The sequence below is a fragment of the Rissa tridactyla genome, chromosome 5 (assembly GCF_028500815.1).
Source record: "Rissa tridactyla isolate bRisTri1 chromosome 5, bRisTri1.patW.cur.20221130, whole genome shotgun sequence".
Classification (NCBI taxonomy): domain Eukaryota; kingdom Metazoa; phylum Chordata; class Aves; order Charadriiformes; family Laridae; genus Rissa; species Rissa tridactyla.
Window position 1 is genome coordinate 34574104 of NC_071470.1, and position 26058 is coordinate 34600161.

The following is a 26058-nucleotide window of genomic DNA, read 5'->3' on the forward strand; positions in this document are numbered from 1 at the left end:
TCTATTTTCTCAATCTTTTGCTGGTCATTTGAAGCTTCACGTTCTGGAGGTGTTCTGACCCCTAGTTCTCACTGCCTTTAATGTGACTTAAGAAGAGTCAACATCTTTTCAATGTGTAGCAAAGTCTTAGAAATGTGCCAGACTTTTGTACATTAATCTGAACTGAAACGTATGCAATTCATTCAACATTAATTTATGAAGCATTCACGCTGAAAGGCACAAAGAAGCACAAAAACAAAAGGAAAGACCCAATAAAAAAACCTTGAGTTTGTTCTTAGAAGATAACCCATGCCAGTCCATCCCACAAATGGAGAAGCTGAAGCAATAGCTGCTGATGGACAGAATCATGGGTTAAGATAGTCACCTTCTCTTAGCAAGGAAGTCACCAATATTTCTAATGGCAGTGACAAGAACGCTAGAGAAATGCAAGGTCCGCAGCTGGCAAAATCTGAAACTTAGACCCTCAACTGCACCTAACTTTAATTCAGATTATGTCACAATTCCAGAGGGAAAAGAGGTGGCACCTTTACACCCTAGTAGCTTTACTGACATTGCAGAGAGTCTTCCTGTAAAGTCGTGAGTTGCTCTACCTAATCAATAGAAAGAAAATTATCTTTGCAAAAACTCTTAAAACAATTGAAACAATAGAACATGACCAGTTGCAAGGCAAAAGCTTGTCTAATAGTATCCTGTAGTGCAGAATTCAAAAGGAATTACATATTTCCCAGAGTTACTTTAATTATGCAGTGACAGTCCAGGGGCACTGCTAACTCCAATCTCCTGCTGAGATTAACACCACCTCTGACTCCCGCTTGGCACTCTCCTCCTACATCCAAAATACTGCTGCCAAATTCACCTGTCTTCTTTTTTTTTTTATTTTGACAAAGCCAGTTTCTCCTCTGAGTCTATTCAGCATCTCCACAACGCATTTCTCTCCCTGCTTTTGAACCCTGTTTCTTGCGTACCATAATCTTCCATAATCTTCTTACCATAACATCCTCATTAGGAAGCTGAGGAAGTATGGGCTAGACGAGGTGACAGTGAGGTGGATCGAGAGCTGGCTGAGTGACAGAACTCAGAGGGTTGTGATCAGCGGCACAGAGTCCAGTTGGAGGCCTGTAACGAGTGGTGTCCCTCAGGGGTCAATACTTGGACCAATTTTGTTCAATATATTCATTAATGACCTAGATGAGGGGACAGAGTGTATCCTCAGCAAGTTTGCTGATGATACCAAGCTTGGAGGGGTGGCCGACACTCCAGAGGGCCGTGCTGCCATCCAGCGTGACCTGGACAGGCTGGAGAGCTGGGCAGAGAAGAACCTAATGAGGTTCAACAAAAGCAAGTGTAGGGTCCTGCACCTGGGAAGGAAGAATGCCAAACACCAGTATATGTTAGGGGCGGACATGCTGGGAAGCAGCTCTGAGGAGAAGGACCTGGGGGTCCTGGTAGACAGCAAATTATCCATGAGCCAGCAGTGTGCCCTTGTCGCCAAGAAGGCCAATGGCATCCTGCGCTGCATAGGGAAGACTGTGGCCAGTAGGTCGAGGGAGGTCATTCTCCCCCTCTACTCTGCACTGGTGAGGCCACAACTGGAGTACTGTGTCCAGTTCTGGGCTCCCCAGTTCAAGAGGGACAGGGAACTACTGGAGCGAGTCCAGCGTAGGGCAACCAAGATGATTATGGGACTGGAGCACCTCCCTTATGAGGAAAGGCTGAAAGAGCTGGGACTCTTTAGCCTGGAGAAGAGAAGGTTGAGGGGGGACCTGATTAATGTTTACAAGTATCTAAAGGGTGGGTTTAAGGAGGACGGAGCCAGGCTCTTTTCAATGGTTCCCAGCGACAGGACAAGGGGCAGTGGGCACAAGCTAGAACATAGGAAGTTCCGTTCAAATACACGGAAAAACTTCTTTACAGTGAGGGTGACAGAGCACAGGAACAGGCTGCCCAGGGAGGTTGTGGAGTCCCCTTCTCTGGAGATTTTCAAGACCCACCTGGATGCAGTCCTGAGGGATGTGCTTTAGGCAATCCTGCTCTAGCAGGGGAGTTGGACTAGATGATCTCTAGAGGTCCCTTCCAACTCTGAAGATTCCGTGATTCCGTGATCTTACTCTTCAGCCATAAAGGGCAGTCACCCTGCATTTTCACAATCCCTGGCAAATTCTCCCTGGTCTTTGTCTTGGGAGATAAGAGAACTAGGCAATGAGTGGCCTGCTCTGTGGCACACTGGGTTGAATTATGCCTGTCAGCCACTGGCCTTCACCACTGGCAACTGGAAAGCCACAACCTCAGTAGCACATAAGACACCAAAGCAAGCTGAGAAGCTTGTGCTTTAGGTATCAGGGAAATCTGCTGCAGGGCGGCAGAGTGGGACACCCTACTACAGAGCCAGCCCTGCTGCCCGGGGCTGAGGGACAGAAGCTCTGGGATGTGCACTATAGCAGAGCTTTGCTGGATGGAGGAAGCTGCTCTGCAGCTTCTTCTCTCCAAGCACTGGGGAACTGCAGCTATTGCCCTCCGAGGTCTGTGAACATATCCCTTAGTCCTCACCCCACTACAGCCTTGCCCAACACCCCTTCCTTTCAGAAGAAGACACCCTTTGGCATACCCCTCTCTTCAGAGTCCTTTTCTGTAGGGGAAACCATCTGCCTCCACAGCCTCCCCTTGCCCCCTTGGCTGTCATTTTGGGTCCCAGCCATTTCATGTTATTTCAAACTCTTGCTCAGAAATGCTTTACTCTCCGTACAGAGGCTTTCATGTGTAATCTAAGGAACCGGAGCAACTCCAGCACTGAATGTCCTTGCTGTGACAGCTGAGCAGCAAGTGTGACATACTAACCCACTGCACAGGTCGTGGTGCGTAAATTGCTGGGTATTCCCTTGAGGGTCTGCTGCAAGAGGAGGCCCCCTCCCAGCAAAAACAATCACCCTCCCAGAGAGATAATTAACCCCATCATAGCTGCACATTGTGAGCAATGACATGCTGATGGTTAAGTCTGAGCCGAGGGAGATGTGCTGATAAGGGCTGTCATTGTGGAAATCCAGTGAATGTCTGCAAGGTGCATGGAGAAGTTAAGAACAAGCTGCGAAATGGGTCTAAACAGTTATCCTCTAACACAGCAGTAATTTACTCTGAACTGCGGGTCCAGGTAGGGGTAGATCCTCACCGGATTCTTGGGCTGGGACTACCATATGAGAAACCAGCCTGGGGACAGGACAGTCACACTGCCTATGCAGAGTGAAGAGTCGAGTGAGGCTAAGCTCTCGCCTTCCCTTACCTCTTCCCTACTTCCACAGCAATATTTCAGAAGGACTTGGTGTCCCTGCTCAGTAAGGGCGCTACAAGACAGAAAGTCTCTTTCCTCCCCAAAAATCAGGCCTATAAGGTTTCTGGTTTTCCTCCCACTGTGACTCCCATGAATCTCTCTGGAGTTTTGCATTCATTCCTCGTACATTGTTGCCCTGGTACATTCCAGTCTACAGGTAAAGCTAAACTTCTTTGGCTCTTTCTGTCTTTCTTTCTTCTTCTGTTTAAAGAAGGTTAAGTGATTATGTGGTCTCAAAAGCTACTCCAGGCTGTGCGCAATATGCTGAAACCAGATCCCATTTACACAGTCCTGAATGTTTCCTTGACAAAAGCCTGAATTAGACAAGTTTAGAAAAGGCAGTTAACAAAAAAGGAGAAAGAGACACACACACATAAGAGAGAAAAAGAGACCCAGCCAGCACAAAGGAGAAACAGGGAGAAGCAGCAGTGTGAGAGAGGCAGAAAAACTCTTTTGAGCTGGTGCTAGTAAATGTCTGTCCCCAAATCTGTACCATTACAGAAGTTTTGCTTGTTGGAGTGCCAGTGAAGACCATTACAAAGTGCCTCTGTGTTATTTATACTTCACATGCTTGTTCTCCTCCACATCACTTGGCGTTTGCTTCATAAACATGAACAGCACATTTGTACAGTATAAATTATGCCACACACAAGAGCAAGGGAAAACACAAGTGGATGGGGACAAAGAGACAGTGTTGTGTATGGGCTCCTTGCTGAAATGCTGTTTACCATGAAGATTTATTCAAGCTAATGAAAATTAAATGAAACAGAAGGCTGTCGGCACAAAGACCTGGGAAGGAATTCAGCAGTCTCCTCTTCCTCCGGGACACCTCGAGGTATATGGATGAGTCATAGAGGCTCCTGTCAGATGTTGCTTATACAAATTGAGGTAGTTAGCTAAAACATGTAGTCTGCTTCGATCCACCACAATTACCTCTACATTGCGATGGTCAGCACCTCTTCAATCTTTCCTGATACTCACACAAAAAAGTGTCACGATATGACTAAGTACTGAAATACTTTCAAGTCTTTTGGATAAGAGCTTACCCAGTTGTGGGAAGACATGGCTTAGGGGTATCTAGCTTTCCCAAGATCAGCTACCTGCTCTTGATGGGGGCCCGACCTCTCCCTAGTGATACCACTCAACAGTGGTAGCTGTAAAGCAAAGTGGAGGGTTTTTTTTTCCCATGCTTCTCCTCTCCCAATTCTCTAGAGCCCAGGACTCTGCAAACACAAACTGCTCCTTCACCCATTATCCTCCAGAGACCTGCAGATACGCACTGACCCTCACAGAATCACAGAGTCACCTGCCTGCACACCAGCTCACACCAACACTTTGCTGGTGAACACTGCTGGATGGAAAGAGCTTGGGTGGGTGTGTGGCCTGCCACAGCCGTTTCCCTGCTTGGGGAGAGGAGAAAGGAGGGAGGGAAAGGGGAAAAAGCAGAGGTGCAAGAACACTCTGCAGCATAATGAAGGACTGGGCCAGGGAAGAACAGAGTAAGACACTATTTGATATGAGATTGTCAATGCCTAATAATTTTAGTAGAGCTTACATATTTTTTTATAATATTATTGTTGCATTGATCCACCAGCTCTACCAGAAGCACATCTGCCATGGCATTCAACGTCTACTCCTATGTCCACAAGGGTAATGAAGAGTAGAGAGATGGCAGCTTTTCTTGCTACCTGCTGAATCCCTCCTGACCTGAAGTTTATCAAAGCCACCCTTTCTCTAGCTTTAAAACATTGTCAGCCATTTCCAGAATGAGTGGAGGTTGCCATCCTCTCCCAGATCAAGCTCAGGCTCAGATGAATCTGTAATTCAAAGCTACTATGGCACTGCCTCCTCTAGGTGTTGACTGGACTACACCACAGCACACCACATCCCTTGTTTGCCAGCTCCTGAAGAAAACTGGCCTCTGCTCAAGTAGTGTAGACTCATATGGTGAAAGTTTGACAGGTTCCACCCCTATCATTGCTATGAGGTTACTCCCTGGCCATGAATGTGGTACAAAGCCATCTCTGTATTATGAAATTAAAAGGAGGGATGTACTGCAAGAGCAAAATGGAAATGCTGTGCTTCATCCTTCGAGGTCATAAACTCACATTGCACTCCTGTTGGTAATGGCCAAAAGCTGTTTGGCATCAGTCTGACAACTTACTGACCTTCAAGGAGTGCTTGGACCAAACTTTGGACCTGCAAGTTTTGCAGTGATTCAGAACCCATTCCATTCCAAGTGAGATTTTAGGAGTTGCCCAAAGCTCTGCAACAGCACCAAAATCCTATGCTTGAACATGCCAGGGCTTGGAGCAGTTCACGCAGGTGTCTAAAAGAGAGGGTAATTTTAAAAAATACTCAGCTTTGGCCTAATGCTAATTCTCCTGAAGTGAAGTCAGACCTCCCATTTGCCCTCAGTGGGAGCAGTGTTATGTTGGCACTGAAGGCTTTTGGAAATATTGCTGTAAAAGTCAATATGCCTTTTATAGACAGTCTATGAAAGTTATAATAACTGCACATGCAAAAGAAAGTCACTGCCCAGAAAAACAAATGCAAGGGAGAACCATGCTGAGGTACATGGCAGGGGGCCCTACAGCGGACCATGGGCTGCATTTCACAGAAGGACCCTTGGATGGGATCCATTGACATCGAAATGTTCAGCTAACACACTGTTTATTATTTGACCATCTGTAGGGAGAACTCACTCCAGTCGTTCTGCCTTTCCTTTCCTTCCGCAACTGAGAAATGTGCCGCATGAACAGCACTGAACCAAGAACCGAGGAAAACCAACAAACACACACTGCTCCTTACCCCATTGCTTCCCAGTATGATCTTCATATTCTCCATTGGAGCCTTCAGGTACCTGGCTATCCTTTCCTGAGCTGGTGTCATCTGCAAAGGAAAGGAAAGGGAAGGTGTTACAAAGGTCTCCTACAGTGCTGCAGTACGATAACAAGAGTTTGCATCTCCTCCTGGAGGCACCATGCAGATGAAACACATTCAACATACATTTGGCATCCACATCCTGGCACTTACAGCCTCGTCAGTTTAATAAACAATTTAGTTTGCTGCTTTATGAGTTTTTCGGCAGGCTACCAAAGCAATGGGAGATTAATCAATGTTTCCATTAATAGCTGACAAAAGCCTCTTTGTTTATGTTTACAGGTTGCCGTTCCCTAGGAGGAGCTGATCTGTTGTACCTTCTATGCAAATAATGGTATAAATCCAAATTACAGCTAATTAAACCTAGGAGGTGGGGGAAGACTTATATGATCAGTCACACAGAGCACTAGCAGTGGAATTAGGGCCACTAATTTGCCTTTCAGCTTCCATACAAAATCAGGAAATCCAGCAGGTCTGGGGTCAAATGAGCCCTCAATGGATACTGAGTGCAAAGCTGTGGCTGGGGAAAGCAAGAGTGAATTGAAAAGCTGTTTGTGTTTTGTTTTGTGTATTTTGGTCTTTTTTTTTAATTAAGACCACCCATCCACCTGTATTGACAACACACCGCTTTGTCCCTTGTCACTCTAGTTGTCTATACCACTACTACAGAGCAGCACCAAGGCCTCCGTACCCTGTACTGCTCGGAGAAACAGAAATCACCAAAAGGCGAAACCCCCATCTCTCCAGCAGCCCCCACCTCAAATTGCCACATTGCCACTGTGACACGGCCACCTACATGGTCTCCATGAGGGCTGAGGGAGCAGGGGAGTGCCCTGAGCCTCTTTGTGCAACCTGGGCTGTGCTGGTGGCCTCACACCTCTGCAGTGCCCAGATGTGAAGCTTTTTCTGCCTCCAGTAATAGCCTGACCTCTACTGCACAAGTGCTCAGCTCAGCACAGAGCACCCTTTTACAGCAGTGCATCACACCAGGAGGGACGTCCACCTAAGGGACTTTGGGCATCTATGGGTGACAGTGCAGCAGCATGGCTCTTCCAAGGCTACTTCTGTACTCTACAGGTGGCGCAGCCCCATACAGCAGCTGGATTTGAGCTCTTGATTAAGAGCTTCTCAGCTCCTAGCTGAAATGCACTGAAGTGTGTGAAGTTTCATTTTCAGAAATAGGTCAGGTGAAGCTGGGAGGAAGTTCACTTCAATAAGGAACTGCTCTGCAGTAATGTAAAAAAAAATAAAAATGGAAGGAATGAATCCTTACAAATGTCCAACTCCTAAACCCCATAAGAAAAAGGTCTCATGAGCATAAGAGAGGAAATTTCTTGTGGCAGTCTTTGCAGCAGAGAGGAAAAACTTATCTCAGCCTATACATGAGCATGTCCATCCCCCGCTAATGTACAAACAGTATAGCTGCAGAGTACAGTTGTTTTATAAGTCAGGTTGTGCTTAAACAGTGCTTAGTGCCTAAACCTCTGTGCAGTCTTTGAGAGAGAACGTGTGTTTAACCCCATCCTCACCCCAGTTTCCGCTATTTTGGAAAATCATCCTCTCTCTTCAGCACGGGGCATTTTATGCCGACACATGCTCCAATCTTGTTTGCCGCTGTCCCTTAAGCAGAGAGGCAGCAATGCCATATGGGTTTGTCCCCCTCGCCCCTGACAGATTTTTCCCTTCTCCTTGTGGTTACTTCAGCACAGTTTTCCCAGAAGGTATGTGCAGCTGTCACTTCGAGGAGAAAAGAAAACTTTCAGGGCAGCAGCATGCCATGCTCTTACTTTGGCAGCTCACTCCAGCTGACTGCCCCTTCCCACCTCCCTCTCATCCTCTGTCCATCGCTGGAAACCTGGAGGCTTTCCTGAGGGCTCCAGCCAGCTCCCAGGCCAAACCACACGGAAGCAGCCTGAAACGCAGTCACACTCAGGAAAACACGGACTCTTGTGCAGTGCCGTGAGCGCAAACGTACCGTCCAGGCTCCGCCGAGGCTGGCCCGCAGCCCGTGTCTCCTACAGGAGAGAAGTAATCCATGTGCTGTGTTTTACAAATATGTTTTTACAGCCTTGGCAAACCCAATGCAGGGAATACAAATATACCCATTATATATGATGGCTTGCATATGACAGATTGTCTCCTTTCAGTCAAAATACTGAATCGATTATCTTCTGGCACTTGTACAGTTCTTCACATAAATATCAGTAGTGCTACGAATGAAGACTTGGATGCTCTCTGACAGAGAACTTAGTAAATCCCTTAGCAGAACTAGAAAAATGTATTGAGTAATGGAGAAGAAAGAAAAGCTGTGGTCAGAGATGTAGGATTCCTGCCTGTTGTTAACTGCCGGATATCTTAAAAGTGGTTAAGACATTTAAGTGGTGATGTTCTGTCAATTATATCTTAATCCTCCTCAGCTTGATGTACAAAGAGCAGTATATCCTCCCTTGTGTCCTGCCTCATGTTACAGTATGTCAGCCTATGTGTGCTCCTCCTGCCTACACACAAGGACTGACTGGAGGTCTCAACACCTCTTGACATGCTGCCAAGCTTTTGATGTAAGCAGAATTGCTCTGAACCTGTTTGATCTTTGAAGACGCTTCTCCGGTTTTTATCCTGCCAAATCGCAAACCTGTGGGGTAACCTACCAAAACCAGAAAAAATCATTCTGGGGGGAAGAGATCAGGATAACTAACGCCACCATGCTGAGCCTATGAAAAAGAATCTGGCGGAGGAGCAAGACTGAAATAAATAACCGCACGCATTTCGACATGTTATTTTAGATCCACTGGAACCGGTCTCACTTTTGTGAGTTGTTGTTAACAACAACACATAGTAGAAGTCTTCGTGGTGGTGAGGAAATGTCATAAACATGGAAACTCACGTAGAGCAAAACTACTCCTTCCCATCCCCAGAGCCGCACACTGGGGGAGCGATGTTACAGCAGTCTCCGTTCCAGCTGCAACATGCGGTGATTGGGCTCCTACCTTCAGCGTGACCGTATCTGAACGAACTCACACTTGAGAACTGTAGGAAAAAAGCTGATTCATGAGATCCAGAAACTGGATGAAATTCAGCAATGCTCATTTGGGGAAGATCCCCTGAAGCCCAGGAATCTCTGGTCAAGCTTCAAAGTGTGAGTGAGGCAGCAGGATAGCCAGTGATATAATGATAAAGTGTTAACCTGGGATGTGAGTGACACAGGGTCAAGTTCCTCTTCTACATTCAGAGAGGGATTTGAACCTCCCCTCTTGCACCTTGTGTGAGTGTCTTAAGCTCTGGACTGTGGTCTCAGAGAGCCAAAAAGGAGCTTATTATTGCATAAAGTGGAAGAGCACTATAGGAGACAGGTACACCCTTAGGATGGAAGACCCCTGTCTAATACAGATATCACCAAGATTTGACTTCCACCTGCCTCATCCAAAGTTAGTACTGTGGCTGCTTGAAAAGAATTGGTCTCTCCCTGTTTTGAAGAACTTTTCTATTTTTTTAATTTTAATATCAAGTGGCTTCCTAGGGTAGGGAAACACTTTGCAGTTGTTCTGGTCCCTGTGCTAGCTAGGATGGACATCTTTCTGGACCTCAAACACACTTTGGTCAGCCTGCTCACTCCTAGGGAGGTATCTGTGACACTGAAAGCAAAGCCAAATTTCCTGAAAGTTCAGAGGCATCTGGTTTAGCCCAAACCTGCAGTCTGAAGCCTGGTTAAGAATGCCAAATCTAAAGACCTGCTGTTTGTATTTCACCCCAAGCTTTACAAATGCAAATGGCCTGGTAATATACTTATTAGACAGAGTGGACCTGAAAAAAAGAAGCACATTCAGATAAGTATGACCAGCATACAAACCGATGAGTTAGTAGCAGAAATCACATGAGTCTTAGCTATATTCAAAAATGACCTAATAAGCCGATTGCTTACTCATGCTCTTGTCACCTCCTAGAGAGGCAGGCAGGTCAGGGTGATAAGCATATACAAAAAAATGAGCCTGCAGCCAAAGGGCAGCAGGGACCAGCTATGCAGCGTTGCCAGCTTTGCTGCCAGCAGATTACCACAAGCGGCAGCGCTAAGAAGGATAAGTAGCTGAAGTTTCCTACAAGTTCCCTTTTCTGTGACCTATATTGGAAGGTCATCCTGTACTGGACTTCTTGGACAGTATCACAGGCTTAGGAGAGCAGCCAGTTGGAAGATGAAGTGGAAAACCAGCCTTGAAAAATAATCACTGATTAATTTTATGTCACGAGTATCTGAGGCTAAGAAAACATATATACATGATTTAGGTGTCCTCACTGTACGATTTGGTTCCATGGTGTTACAAAGCATGCTGGCTGGTTGAGAAACCTGAAGTGGAAGGCTCTGATATCATGTCAGGTGGCAGACTTAGAGACATGCGACAAACTCATGTAGCCCCTTCCCCTCCAAATGCCGCACCTGACCATAAAAGACAGGGCCAGAATGGATCCAGACGCATCAGCCCGTTGTTCAGGAATGTCATCTCAGTGGCATGATCCCTAGCTGCTCTCCAGCCATTGCCTCTTCTTGCTTTAGGATCTCATTCCAAGCTGGCTTCTAGGTCTGACATGCCACAGGACTGAGATGCTGGCGCTGTGCTGGGGAAGTGTGTGATCACAGGTAGTCACGGGACTGGTTTTCCATGAGACTTGACATGTCTGAGGGTATGAGGCCCTGATTATCAGTGCAGACTTCATGGGCCAAATCGCCCTTTCTCCCCTCGAAAAGCACGATGGTCTGTGCACATTGCCTGCCATGGTCTACCCCCTGTCCCAAAGCAGGCTGGATTTCTACAGAAAAGGGATTTCTGTATGCAACTCCATCAATTGACAAAGCACTTTGGGAATCCTACGCCACATAAGCAGGATATAGTTACTGTTTATTACCATAGCAGAATTGTTCCATTCCCTCTTAAAGGTCAAAAGAAATGGAAAATTCTGCATAACGCTCCGGCTCTGAGAGAAACTGATGGGAAATATTCACAGACTGTTACCGAGCCAGGATCAAATTTTATTTACCCACAGACTCTCCATGAAGGCTTCATGTTTTAGCTGAACGCGTATGATTGGTTTTCAGGCCAATACTACACGCTGAGCATCATACAACGAGTCTAAACAACGGCCCAATTTTTGAAGCAAAAATCTAGCCGTGATATTTCTCTATGATTCACAAAGTTGCTTCAATTTGTTATAATGCAAGGCTCGTCCCTGCTCTGACTTGATGGGACCAGCTTTGGAGTCTTTGATGTCAGAGGCCTTGAAAGCCCCATTTCACAGATGAGCCAGCTTTGCATAAATAAACAAAGTGACCTCTGAACTGGAGCCTGAGACCTGAGCGCACTTCAAAGCACTGGGGGAGGCGATGGGGGGGCAACGGGGAATGAAGCGATCAGCATGCATCATTAAGGGAGCCCTCGCTCAACGCTGCTGCCGAACAAGGGGTGTGAATAAAAGGAGGGAGGCAAGCAGGGAGGGAGTGAAATGAGGGGGAAAGTGATGTAATCCAGTCAGGCTTGAACAATTATAATGAGGCCTTCTCCCATGGATGAATGAAAGAGATCTCTCTGAACTCCAGCTTTAAGAGCTGACTCTCCCGTTTACCCAGATGCGTCATATTTGCACATCATATGTGCTCCCCCATGTCCTTCGCTGCTGCAGATGTCTAGTGACAAAACACAAGTTGCTTGTGGGAGGGGGGTCTTGGATGTTACTAGGACTTAAATCACAACTTGTTCTGCTGAGCCTAGCCACTAAAACTGAGGGGTGAGAACACACCATAAACTTATACTGGGAAGTTATTGGACTAATTTCTCAGTAGTCCTGATGGTGCAGTAGATAGAAGAAAATACACATGAAAGTAAGTACAATCTGAAAAAGTAGGCCTCTGCAGTTTATCTCAGATAAATTCAGGATTTCCTGTAATACTTGAGAGAAATTAAAGAGGACCACAAGGGAAAGATCATTTTGTACTTTGTTTTAGGGAGTCTTCTGCTATCCTGACTGGTTCATCTGATGCACAGATAAATGGTCCATGAGGTATATATGTAGGCAGGCAGTAACAACTTTATCACTGGGTTTGCAGGGATTAAGGCACTTGCTTTCCCCAGATCTCCTTAACATGGATTAACACTCCAGGTTTCACTAGAATTTCAGCTGGTATTAACCCCTAATGGCCAGGGAAACACATCCCGGCCTACTGGCTAGCACGTGATTTCCGTCTGGAAGCTACCTCTGCCAGATATTTGGGGTGTTTCTGGAGGACCTCTATCCTGGTGACTACTTGAGAATCTAACTTTTTTTGCAACCATAATAATTCTTAACATCTGTGATTGTAAAGAAGAACACTACACAAATATACCCTAAAAGCTTGGAGGAAAAGGAACTAATTTTTGAGATCTCGTGTTTTTTCAGCTTGCTTTGTGACGTCTGAATTATGGCTTCAGAACCCTTGGAACTGGTGATCCACAGATGAATCCCAAGGCTGATTTGAGATCATGAAAAAGATTAAGATGCAAAGTCCTCATTTTAACTAATTCTGAATGTCCTCCCACCATTGAGGTCTAATTTAGCAAGCCTCCTCCCTGAACCCTCCTTTCTGCCAGAGGCAGACACGACAAAACTCCAATGAACTCATCCCATAACACAAACCTGGTGTAAATCTTAGCTACAATTTTGAATGTTTTTCATAGTTCCTCCATCAACCCTTAATCTCATGCTCACCATTCCTTAACCCGCCTACTATATTTAGAGTATCACCTACTGTATTAAGAGTGCTGATGCTATGAAAAGACAGGAAATTTGTTTAGAATTTATTTGGAATGGCATAGTGAAAGCAAAGGGATCAGGAATATTTGGAGGGAAGAAAAAAGATCTCCTGGAGGAAACCCCTCTCCTTGGGCCCAGCCAAACAAAACCCCTCAAGATGAAAAAGAAGAAACCCACTCAGAGGAGCACAAAGCCAAGGAACACTCTACTTTTCTCAAAAAAAAAAAACCCAACCAAAAAACAACAAAACCAACACAAACTAAAAGGTTGCTGGCAGACAATTTGCCTCTGTAACAGGCACTGAAGACTTTACTGCTTACTGCCTTTGACTCCAGCTGAGCCAAAAATAACCAGAGGTATTGATACTGGAATTTTCTGAAAATAAAAATAAAAAAGATTTGTGTTGGTGGCTTTTTTGGTATTTTCAGCTCTGGCCATTTTCATGAGAATTTCCATGCAAAAATTTTAATGGATTTCACTTCAGCCCTAGCACTGGGAATCTCTCTGTAAGTAGGATGCTTTGCAAAAGAAATGTTTGCAGCCCACTTGCCTCCCGAAACACTAAAGAGCTGCCACAGTCTACAGACCAAAGCCCTGGCTGGGGAGTGAAGAAACAACACTTCTGTCCCTAGCTAGATCAGTAACTCACGTTTTTAAGTTATGATGATGTATAGGCCCATCTTATTACCTGTAGATGACAAAGTTCTTAATTGGTGGTTATTGCTGCATCCCACATCTCAACACACAGGTGAACATATATCAGAAGTGACTGCTTTAAGACCAAAGACCAAAGAAGACTTAACTCCTTTCCACAGAATGAAGGAAGGAGGGACTATGGGCAGCACAGACACATCAGAGCCAGCTTATTTTATGGGCTGGTACCAATCTAGCTCCAACAGCACAGGCAAACTAGTCCTACTTCTCTGGAGAGTTTTATCAGTCCGCAGAGAATCTAGCACTGCTGTGCATAAGCTGCTACCAGCACCTGAGCTAACTCTTTTACCAACAATTCCTTCTTAATACTGCAATCTCTGCTGGGAGTCCAACATAGACATATCCCTGCTTCGTACTCTTGCAGACCACTAAAGAATGCTGTGGTTTATTCTTTGGGCTCGATTAAAAAACTTTGGTATGGAAAGGGATCACATATTTCCTTAGAGAGGTAAATGTGTAACGTGGAGAGATGAACCTTCAGAAAAGCAGGGTATTTTAGGTATATAAAGGGATTGATACACAAATAATGAGATAGAAAATGAGAATATTTAAATTGAACATATTTCAAAGCTTACCAAGAGGGGCATCTGCTAAACTATGGAATAAGTCACCCAGAAGAAGAGAAAGAAGTTCTGTTTCACAGAATCACAGAACCATAGAATCATTTAGGTTGGAAAAGACCTTCCAGATCATGGAGTCCAACCGTTAGCCTAACAGCGCCAAGTTACCACTAAACCATGTCCTGAAGCACCACATCTACATGTCTTTTAAATACCTCCAGGGATGGTGACTCAACCACTTCCTTGCGTGTTCCAATGCTTGACAACCCTTGAGGTGAAGAAATTTTTCCTAATACCCAGTCTAAACCTCCCTTTATGCCACTTGAGGCTATTTCCTCTTGTCCTATCATTTGTTACTTGGGCTAAGAGACCAACACTCACCTCACTACAACCTCCTTTCAGGTAGTTGTAGAGACCGATAAGGTCTCCCCTCAGCCTCCTTTTCTCCAGACTAAACAATTCCCTCAGCCACTCCTCACAAGACTTGCGCTCTAGACCCTTCACCAGCTTTGTTGCACTTCTTTAGACACGCTCCCGCACCTCAATGTCTTTCTTGTAGTGAGGGGCCCAATAGTGAACACAGTATATGAATCCTGCTGGCCAAACTACTTCTGATACAAGACAGGATGCTATTGGCCACCTGCACACACTGCTGGCTCATATTCAGCCGGCTGACAACCAAGAGCCCCAGGTCCTTTTCCACTGGGCAGCTTTCCAGCCTCAGTCTCTGCAACATTTAAAATTATAATAGTCTAACTATGGCTGAACTAGAGATTTTACAATTCCATTTGCCAAAGTTGGCAGAGAGCTTTAGTAACTCCTTCACTGTTACTGTGAATACAGTATGATCGATAAGAATGAAAAAGCCCAACAGAATGTTCATGCAAAAAAGAGTCTGTAAAGACCATAAAAAAATTCTCTATTGGCTATATCTATATAGAGGAACTTTGGAAATCTTCTGAGGTCCTGCATGGAGCTCTTTTGAGTCCATGCAGGATGAGACCTGTGCATACCATCTTCATCTCTCTCCTCCCCTTCATCCCCATGACTCTGTATCTGGTTCAGATCTGCACCTACTTTATAACCCTTTCTCCCCCTCCTTCCTCAACCACTTTCCATAAAGCTGTGGAGAGAGAAGCCTTCCTTGAAGGTTTAGTTCTTCCCTTGCTTCTTGTGGTCTATTGCTACCCACAGAGCTCACAAAGTCATCTGAGACACACTCTTACCGCACATCTCCACATACGGATGCTCCAGCTCCTGCTGTAACCACACAAAGAACCACAAGGAGAAATGGCTGGAGCTTTTCACTGAACCACTGCAATTCCCTGGCCTACCATTATAACAATTACATTGCAAAGGCAATCACAGGCCTTCCGCCATGCCAACTCCTCCAGACACCAGGACCTCCTGCCTGCCTTCAGGTCTCCATTCCACAGGGGGCAAGAAAACAATTCTTCCTTCTTTGTTGTTGTTGAGGTTACTTTTTTTTATCAGCATGCTCCAGCATACACAGCAGCCCCAAGAGCTCTGTACCACAGGCACCAGTCTGCAGTGTGTTCTTGATCTACTACTGAAGAGGATGAAAGGGTGAAGAAACCAGAGAAAAAAGATGAGTAGCTAGGCTTCTGCCTTGTCACCAGCACTTTCTGAGCATGAATAGTAGCACCAAAAAGACAGCAATTACCAATCAGCTGTTCCGGACCTTGAACAAATTGATAATATTTCCCAGTATTTTTTAATTGTTATTTGCACCATGATAGTATCAAGAATTTCTTTGAGACAGGTTCCCAGTATATTAGACATTGTTCACACGCAGCACAAAAGACAGACTCTTTTTAAAGAGTTTACTGCCTGGGTAGTGCAGGCACAGAGCAGATGTCACATGTACTAAGGTTCCTCAGGAAACATATTTTTTAGCATCCACCTGTTATGGCCTGATTATAGAGTTGAGAAGCAAAGCTTCATTTATAACACCAATCAGCCTATCTGAATTTATAACAATTTTATTGCATTTATTATTTATAACAATAAATCATTAGTTGCTTATAGTACATCTATAAACATTGGGAAGAATTACGTGATTTTAATTGTTATCTGACAAATAAAGATGTTGAAATAATCCTTACTTTGGAAACCTAACTGTAGTACCCAAGTTAGGAGTGAGAATGAAAAGAAGGTCAGGTTGACATCCACCTCTCTTCCTGGACTGCAAAAAAGATGATGGAGAGGGCCTCAGCCACGTAGAGTGGGTGCCAAAAGCGAGGTGGTATGAACACTCCATCCAAGAACATAGGCCAAAATTCCATCTCCAACAATCCTAAATTGCTTAGGGTTGGGGGAGGGAGGCATGCCGCTGAAAGGACTAGTGCAAGGTTAATGATAAGAAGAAGATTACAGCAGAGCCGAGGATAAACTGGTAAAACCTGACTCTCAGCCTTCTATTTTAACCACTATGCAGCTGCTGTTCCCTATAAAGTTATACCTCTATCACTCTCCTTCCTTGTAGCACTGATCGATATTTATTATTTCCTTCACCAAGATGTGTGGGAACATCATTGATACATACTCTATTGCCGTGAACATCCACATGGTCAAAATAGCCATCACAAAGAAATTTCCAGGGGGCTGGAAGAGAGGTCGTATTTGTCAGTGATTGAGTACAGGAATTATTTTTGGATGGCATTTATAATCAAACAAAAATAATCAATCGTACAATCCTGACCCTTCCAAACACTAAGTTAATTCCTCAGTGTGGAATTACCCAATCCATCATGATGAACTGGGAATTGCAATACTGGACTTTACAGACAGGAATGTGGATCCAGCTGTTTCTTCAACACCAGTATGGAAATTATTGAAACATTCTTTGTGGGCTTACATATTTCATAGTCTTCTGGTAGAAAAGTAAAAATATCTCCTATGGAAAAAAATGAAACATCCTACGGAGTATGACAATTACCAAATGAAGCAAACTCTCAGAGAGGTCTGCTGCTTAATGTCTTTAATAGGAAAAGTGAGCCCCTTGCGTGTTTGCTTGAGGCGAAAAATCCCACCTCATCAAGATCTATCATTAGCCTATTATGTTTTAACTTTGATTTCAATAAATAACAACACCTATAAGTGGTAACACTGCAAAGAAATAAACCATATACAAAACATAAAAATTTCAGTGTCTAAGATGTTAGTTATATTCAGTTAGGCACAAAATGTTGTTAGGGAATCCCTCCTCTCAGATTTCAGAAGTAAAGAGAACTATTTCAGATAACAATCCATATATGTAATAAATGTGGATTTCAAAAAAATATGCCATTTGCAGCTGTCAGCCCCTCAACAGCCACCAACCTATGACTATATACTCAAATATTTTTGATAAATAGACTTTCTAAAGGACAGACAAACCACTAAGACAGAAAGTACAGAAAAGGCCTTTGAAAGGGTAGAGAGGAAAAATTAATTTTAGCTTAATTTTTTTTTTAAACTTTTAGAACTTTAAAACATATTAATAAACTCATATGCAGTAGTGTAATAGCAATATGGCAGTGGTATAATCTCTGACCACTACACTTCATAGCATGACAAGAAGCTAAAGATAATTGAGATTTTGGGGTCGCATCATAAAAGACAGAAAGTAGCCTCAGTGTCTGACGATGTCAAGCCTTTCAACGTTGCCCCCATATGCCGTTAAATACATAATTTTATTAGTGAAGTGCCATACACCTTCTACATAATGCTCAATGAATGATATGCATATTTCAAACTAATAATAAACCGGTTTAAGTAGCAAAATGTTACCACTTTCACAATTCTGTCCAAGAACAACTCTGTACAAGTGGCAATTTTGTTGGCTCCCAAAACAAATGAAATACTTGGCACCCTACCTAACGTGAGGATTACAGTATATTACATGAGATAATATGGGCCTACGTCTGGCCAAAATTAAACCTAACCTAATTACTTGGAGTAAATTATAGCTTTCCATGTGGGGTAAAACACAAATTGTAAAAATGGTCGCTCCACAATTAACTATATAATCCCAATGCTGTCATTACAAATTTCTAAAACATACTTCTAAACAATGACTAGCGTGGTACAGTCATTCCTGTGGGATGGAATTAAATTCCCTCGTGTTCTTTGTATGTTTTTTTTTTAAAAATGCCTGTTCTGTGACATGACCAGCAGTGTATGAGAACAACAACCAGCACAGGACCAGGGACTGCAGCTACCTAAGAAGACACATGAAACCCAAGATCATTTTAGGTAGAATTCAACAGCTTTTGGGTGCTTAGTCGCAGAGTTACTGCATTTTTTGGAGAGTGAGGGTACAGCTCTCCCCAACACTCAGAACCCTCTACAGTCAGAGAGGCAATGCACCCTGTGTTAGTGGACTTCATACCTTGAACCTCTTTTAAAAGCTTCACTGAGATGAAGAAAGCGCGGCAGGAGTCTGCGTGAGTAATACTGTTCTGCAGATAGGGAACAAAGGCACGGAGACCATACAAACACATTGAGAAGACAGCCTATGGCTGCAATTTGAATTCAGTGCTTGTCAACGAACCAGAGCTAGCTAACACCTAACCAGAGTTAGCTGTCACCTATGACCTTGCCAAGACGATCCATAAACAACTTTTTTTCTAAGAAGTATTTCACCTTCTTTGATATTTAGAAGCTAAAGCAGGTGCAGTTTATGAGTTTTCTATGGGAGTTACCCCATAAGGACTGCTCTTGGAGAGCACTGGAAGCCACAGTGTGCACCAAGGGTGAAAATGGGAAGATTTAAGTCCTCTATTCAAAATACCGAGAACATATCCCAGTATTATCTGCGAGGGGAAAATATATTTTTTTTTACTATTAAACGGTGCTTTCTCCAAAACCTCTAGATACTTAGTCTAACGAGCACTGCATTTATACACCTTATTTTTTACTGTGATAATGTATACTATTATTAACATACTCATATGAATATTGCATACTGAATGTATCCCACACGCTGTTGGCTATTTTGAACAACAGATGTGAGAGGGATTTAAATACCAATTTTAAAACTGTGCAGTTGATTAGAATCCTGTGAGCCATTCATAGATTGCCAGATATTCTATTTACATGTATTCCTCCCATATAAAATACTTCAGGGAATACTCTAGACCCTGGCATATGGTTTAGAATGATGATAACTGATGTTGGAGATGCCACACAGACAACAGGACGTATTATCCGGTTAAATCTGTGTGTAAAATGCTTTGAGATCTTTTGATGGAAGGAGTTATGAATGTGTAAGGCTGAGATGCTACTTTTATGTCCCTCTAAATCATGCTCAGAGATAACAAGCAGTTAGAGCCCCATCAGTGCAAAAACAAGCACTTTTATGAATGCATTTCATTGCATCCATGTGCTGTTATCCTCTAGGGTAATTATGACTTGTGGGTGAACCTTGAAAAATTGCGGAGGATCAGCTTAAAAGGAGAACTCCAATGCCAAAACGCATCCAAACCTTGAAAACGGAAACCTTGTGAGAATAGCCTGTGCACAGTCAGACTGCAGGGCACTCGGGGCTTACTCTTCACTTCTTCTAACACCGGGGAAACCCCTGTCCATGCCACAAATCTGACTGACTTCAACTTCTGCATCTGTAGCCTCGCAAATCCCACGGGCCCGAAACTCCCACGCTCTCTAGCAGAGGCCCTGTCTGACAGATTACATGCAAATGTTACAAATACATCATAGGTTATAGTGGAGGAATGTTCACAGTGCTGCAGACGCGTTCGGCAAAAAAAGATTCAGCAAGACCCCTTGGTAAAGCCCCCATGGTAATACGTTCTGAATGAGGAACTCTATCGTGTGAACGCCTTCCTAATAATTCCTTCTGTTTTCATTAATAATATTGAATTTCCTGCTTCTGGGGTATCTTTTCGTTTTAACAAGGACAGCTTTTTGTCTCGTCTTCTGAAAGACTGTGCCACTGTAGTAATTATTACTATTTATGCTGAAGTCGTTTAAATGGACCAGGCATCCATATCCAAAATCAGCAATTTGCAAGCCATAATCTCATACCAACCAGATTAATGCGACACCTGAGATGTGTTTTCTTTCAAGACATCGGAGTCTGAATGGCTGAAAGTGTCAGAAACGCATGAAAAAATAGCCTTTCTGTTTCAGAAACATATATGCAGTTGATTCTGCAGTGCTCATAAGTGACCTCTGGTAATTTTTTTCTTGAAAAACAGCCAACTAAAATTGAATCAACTTGTAATAGGCCAATGGTTTGAAATCACTAGAAAAAAAAATAAGAGAGTTGTTTTCTTACTATTTGAAATACCTCATTCTGGCCCAGAAATAATTAGGGGCAGATAAATTATCTGGTCTACGATTTTCTCTGGCATATTATTTTACTCGTGTCTTTCTTCTTCCTCTGCGGGGGGTGCTTGTGGTCATATTGTTCTTTTATTTATGGCTCACAGCCTTTTCAGTGGCAGCACGCACACCAAAGCACAGGCACCGAGCAGGAATGCAAATTCCTTGCGAGGTAACCAAGAAGAGAAAAATGTCCCAGACCATGCCAAATCTTTACAAGAACAGCAGTTAAACAGAAAACTATACCCTTTAAAAAAACAAAAAACAAAACAAAACAAAAAAAAAAAACACAACAAAAACTGGGAAAAAACCAAACTGGGAAACAACAACACTTAATTACAGTGTCATGATTTGTATATTTACAAGCTTTAAATATAGGACCTGGTTCCCTATTGAAGGCTAATTGGTTCTTTTGAAATTCCCTTATAAAACAGCACTCATCTTATCCAGTTGATGCATTCCCCTATTTATTTTGCTCTACGGTGACTTGCTTCCCCTTTGAATAGGTCGCTCCCAGGACTGTGCTCTGGCTCAGCTTTCAAGCTGATTTCTCTGACAAGCTGGCAGCAATAAAATAATTCATTCCAGAGGCTGAGAGAATCACCCGCAGCATATACTGCAAGTATCGTCTGGCAGCAGTACAGAGGCCTACGCAATGGGAAGCCTGGGGTAAACCCTGTGCTGGGACACACGAATGCTGCGGGGAGGAGGAAAGGCTTCAGTAATTCGACCAGGAATAAAGGCAGCATCATGGCAGTGGGATGGGAGGAATGCTGGAGAGGGGTTGCTCTGAAGGTGGCTCACTGAAAGGATGAAGAAGCAAGCAAGGAGAAGAATATTTGGAGTAAAACTGGAATTTCCAAGAGAAGCAGCAAGCCTCTGGGATGAGCCTTGCGACGTGGTGCAGGTTTTCAACCTTTGGTCTGCATATCAATGACAGCTTCTGAAGAACTGGGGAAAATATCTGAGGAGGACAAGCCTAACAGCAGTAGCCATGCTTTTGCAATGCTTTTGTATCAAAGTTTTCTGCTGGAAATGCTGGGGATCCACAAGCTGAAAAAAAATTCTTGTGCTAAACAATATAATGTTGGAAGTCTTATAACTATGAAACTCTGAAAAAGATGAAACAGCAGATATACTCCTGCTCAAAAAAAATGGCAAACTCCTCAGAAGCTGGCAAGAACATGGGTTTTTGGATCATATCTTTGGCTGGGGTGTCTATAGGAAAAAATAGGCTTGAGATACTACATCTCCCTGCTGAAGTCACTGGATCTCCGAGTGCTCAAGGCAATCAGGACTTTCCCGTATCAGCATGATGTATAACGAACTAGCCCAATATCTCACTGAACAATCACCAGCCTATTGCAAGGAAACCTGATTACATATCCCCGTGTACTTCCAAACCAACCACATCTGGGTAGAGATTAGTCACTGTTTTTACAGCAAACTCCTGGACTAAGATCTGCTGTCTGATGCATTTCCGAGGGCTAGAGACCCCACTACCTGTATGCCCTGAAACTTGTATTAGCGGCAGCCCCAACTGACTCCCACTTGCTCCCTTGGAGTCCCATGTAAGGGGAGGCAAGCCAGGGTGATTTGGCAAGTCTCCTTTGAGATAACACAGCAGGAAAGCAGGGTTTAACTGTGCTGGCTTTGCTCTTTGAGCACTCAAAAATTATACCACTGGAAAACTATATCGGCCTCCACATGAATCTTCCTTCTGGAGATTTGACTTCTGGCTCGTCGTAATCTGTCAGCATCTCAAACTGCAAGAAGTCTCTTCCGCAAGACTTTCTCATAAGAGAGAGCTGACCCTCCCGCACAACCCAGTTTGTTCAGCTGAGTGGGCAGATTTCCATTGCCTCTGTTCAAACTTGCCCACATTGTCCTGTCCCAGTCTACAGAAAGTTCACTGATGCCTAAGGATAGCCTGGACAAGGTCAACCGCCTGACCTACAGCTAGGATGGCTCTCCAGAGAAGCTGTCTGGAACGGGAGGCACCGCGTTACCCCTTCACAAGCAAGAGCTAATGCAAGCACACTATTAGAACACCAGAGATGCAAAACAGACTTCATAACATGACATTCAATCACAAAGCCCCATACTGAAATCTTTCCATTGAATCGCCAGGCTGAAGTTGGCAGGATTTAGGATTATGTTTTAAATGAAGCAGAAAATTGCTTCGATTTTATTTTTAAGCTACATGTTACTCAAGTGACCAGATATTCCAAATGAAAACTCCATTGGAAACTTCCCAGAAACTGAGGTGTAGCATTAATTCTTTATAAAGCAGAGCAGAAGGCAGATATCTCCTTTCTATAGCATGAATGGTTAGTTGGTGCCTAGCAGTCTTAAAAAGATTAAATATCACCTTAATTTCAGAAGCCTTCTGCTCTGGCTATAAAAATGCTACAACTGCAATAATAACACAACCCATTGTGAAATATCAATGTTTGGCTTGGATTAATACCACTGCTACTTTCTTCCACAGGGAAAGTAGTGCAGTGTGTCTTACGTGTTATCTCCTTCAGACAAAAAGGGTTAATTACCCATTATTCATTACAATAATTGTGGTTTTGCCTGCTTAATGGAAAAAATATATCGTTTTCTGCTTTACAAATATTGGGTTAATCTTATCAAAAGAAAAAAAGAACCCTCTGAAAGCAGATTTTTTTCCCCATTAGCCTCTTCTAAAAATGAAAAGCATAAAAAAGTTTAAAAGCTAATTTGGTGACAGTAAAGCCAGGGAACACATACACATCTCCATAGGTAAACACACCATTGTGCAGGAGACATCTCTCAGAAGAGACTTTCAGGAAGCTGTTATCTTAAAGCTATCAAAGCCTCTTCCCCTTCCTCACCTTCAAGGGTCAAAAGTGGAGCAGATGGCACAGCACTCGCTGGGCAGTAGGCTCTCCCCTACCACCAGGGAGGTGACCTTCCCAGCTGATGGCCCAGGACCTCATCTGTGAAACAGGGAGCAACAGGTTCCCACCAACTAAGAGTAATATGAGGATAAATACAGACGAATTGTGAGCCCCTCTGGTATGAGCATAGACGCAGAAAGACAGGCATGTTGTTTTAGTCAGTGTGTATAACTCACTTAAATTTACCATGCAGTTTCAACTTGCAATCCCATATTTCCTGTCCTAATCTCATATACAATGTGGGTTTTGTACTGTTAAACAGTTTCTCTGTGGTTGCTCCATAGCGATGGGCAAATTGATTCCTATATGAAAGGCCAGACTCTGCTTTCAGATACGTACACTGTTTCCAGTGGTCTGAAACGGGAGTAGCTGGTCTGGTCAAGAACAACAATTGGTGGAAGGATAAGGCATAGGTATCACAGAGGAGCTGATTGCTTCTCCACTCTGCCCAATGCATCTGAGTAAAAATTAGCAAGTTATTCTCTCCACTTACTGCCTCAAATTTTAACCCATGGTAATATTAATTCTGCCTTTTCTACTGTTGCTAAGATTACATATTCTTTGGGCAAGGGTGCTCGACTGTCCACAATCAGTTGTGCAACAGGACCCTACTACAAGGAGTTAGTAATAATTAAGAGCCATGTTGGCGTTCCTTTAGAGGAAAGGCTAAATACAAACTCATATTAACAACCTGTACAGCATGACAGCAACCTTATACAACTATCACAGGCCTGATCAAAGCACACTAAAGCCAATTAAAACGTTTCATTGGCTTCAAAGTAGAATGGATAATGGATGAAGAACATTAATGTTTATGGATGGATGTGAACAACACTGAAGGACCCAATAATCTGAAACTGTTCTCCAGTGGCATCACCCTGAAGGGTTGAAGTGTTCTCCATCACATATTATATCAATAAGACTGAAGCAATGCCACAGAAAAAAAAAAAAAAGAAAAAAAAAGCAATGCAAAGCACAAGCTCTAGAAGATCCCAGTAAAAGGAACAATACAAATTACTTAGGAAAAAAGCCTGGATAAAATTACCACCTTCACCCTTCAAAGTTTCTTCCTGAAACCAAATCTAAATCACACCATAGCTGCACACAGTGGTCTTGCTGGATGGGGAGGTGAAATACCTAGTTAGCAGCAGCAACGCAAAGAATGTCAGTGAAAGACGCCAAACCATCTGTTTAGCAACATGTTGCCTTAGGACAACATATGTTACATAGGTTATTTGTGTGAGTTCTTTGATACCTGGGTTGATCTACATCTTGGGGGTTTTTGAGCTTAACAAGTAGTAGGCCTTATGATAAATCCTGGTCTGTATACACAGTCAATGGCCCCATAGGCAATTTGTGCCAGAAAGATCTTATTCTTAGGGAACATGGTTATTACAACTGTTGCTTTAAAAGGAAACTATTTTTTCAAAACATGTTATTGCTTGTCTGTACACAGCAGATACGTAAATATTGGTTTGTGCTTCTGTCATCTAAGCAAAGGACAAGCTTCGAACATCACCCACCAAATCAGACAGGACACAAGTGAGTTCCCATGTGCTACTGGGAAAGGGAGTACCCCAGGTAAGAGAAACACCACCTGGCCCTAAGTGCTTCTTTGTGATTGTGATTTCTGAGAACAAGTCACTCGTCTTTGCCATGGCCATAAAGCACATCTCTCAGGAATATATCCAACCCCCATGTCTACCAGAGCTAGGAAATGACAAATGCTTTGCCTTCAGTAACAAATATCCCCTGTGGGAATGGTGGACAGTGTGAAGCCACTCCATCATGGGCAATTCGCCTGGGTGACGATCCTGCACCAGAGACAAAGAGGCAATGTTCCAGTAGGAACAGATGAATTGCTGTTTGATTGGAACTGAGCAGGCAACAGCAAGTCTCAGAAAGGTGAGAACTTAGCTGTCTATACAGCCTTACTCCATGCAAGGAGAGGGACTGGACAACTAGCACTAATACCTCCCACCTTTGCCGTTTCGCTAAGGTGAAAGAGAAGTCCAAGGGTTGCCTTTTCCAGCAAAATCACTGCATTTCATAGAATCACAGAATCATAGAATTGTTAGGGTTGGAAGGGACCTTAAAGATCATCTAGTTCCAACCCCCCTGCCATGGACAGGGACACCTCCCACTAGATCAGGTTGCTCAGAGCCCCACCCCGCCTGGCCTTAAAAACTTCCAGGGATGGGGCTTCCACCACCTCTCTGGGCAACCTGTTCCATTGTCTCACCACCCTCATGGTGAAGAACTTCCTCCTAACGTCCAATCTGAATTGACCCATCTCTAGTTTTAATCAATTCCCTCTAGTCCTACCATTATGCGACATCCTAAAAAGTCCCTCACCAGCTTTCTTGTAGGCCCCCTTAAAATACTGGTAGGCCACTATAAGGTCTCCTTGGAGCCTTCTTTTCTCCAGACTGAACAACCCCAACTCTCTCAGTCTGTCCTCATAGGAGAGGTGCTCCAGCCCTCTGATCATCTTCTTGGCCCTTCTCGTGGCCCTTCTCTGGACATGTTC

General features: G+C 43.7%; 1 protein-coding gene across 4 annotated transcripts in view; it reads right to left on the bottom strand.

The window, feature by feature from the left end:
• Nucleotides 1–26058, bottom strand: part of FGFRL1 (fibroblast growth factor receptor like 1) — a 184788-nt gene that overhangs the window by 12522 nt on the left and 146208 nt on the right. For all 4 annotated transcript variants that reach the window (XM_054202007.1, XM_054202006.1, XM_054202008.1 and 1 more), the window contains exon 4: nt 6134–6214. In XM_054202007.1, the coding sequence (XP_054057982.1) occupies nt 6134–6214 (81 nt within the window). The remainder of the gene's footprint in view (nt 1–6133; nt 6215–26058) is intronic.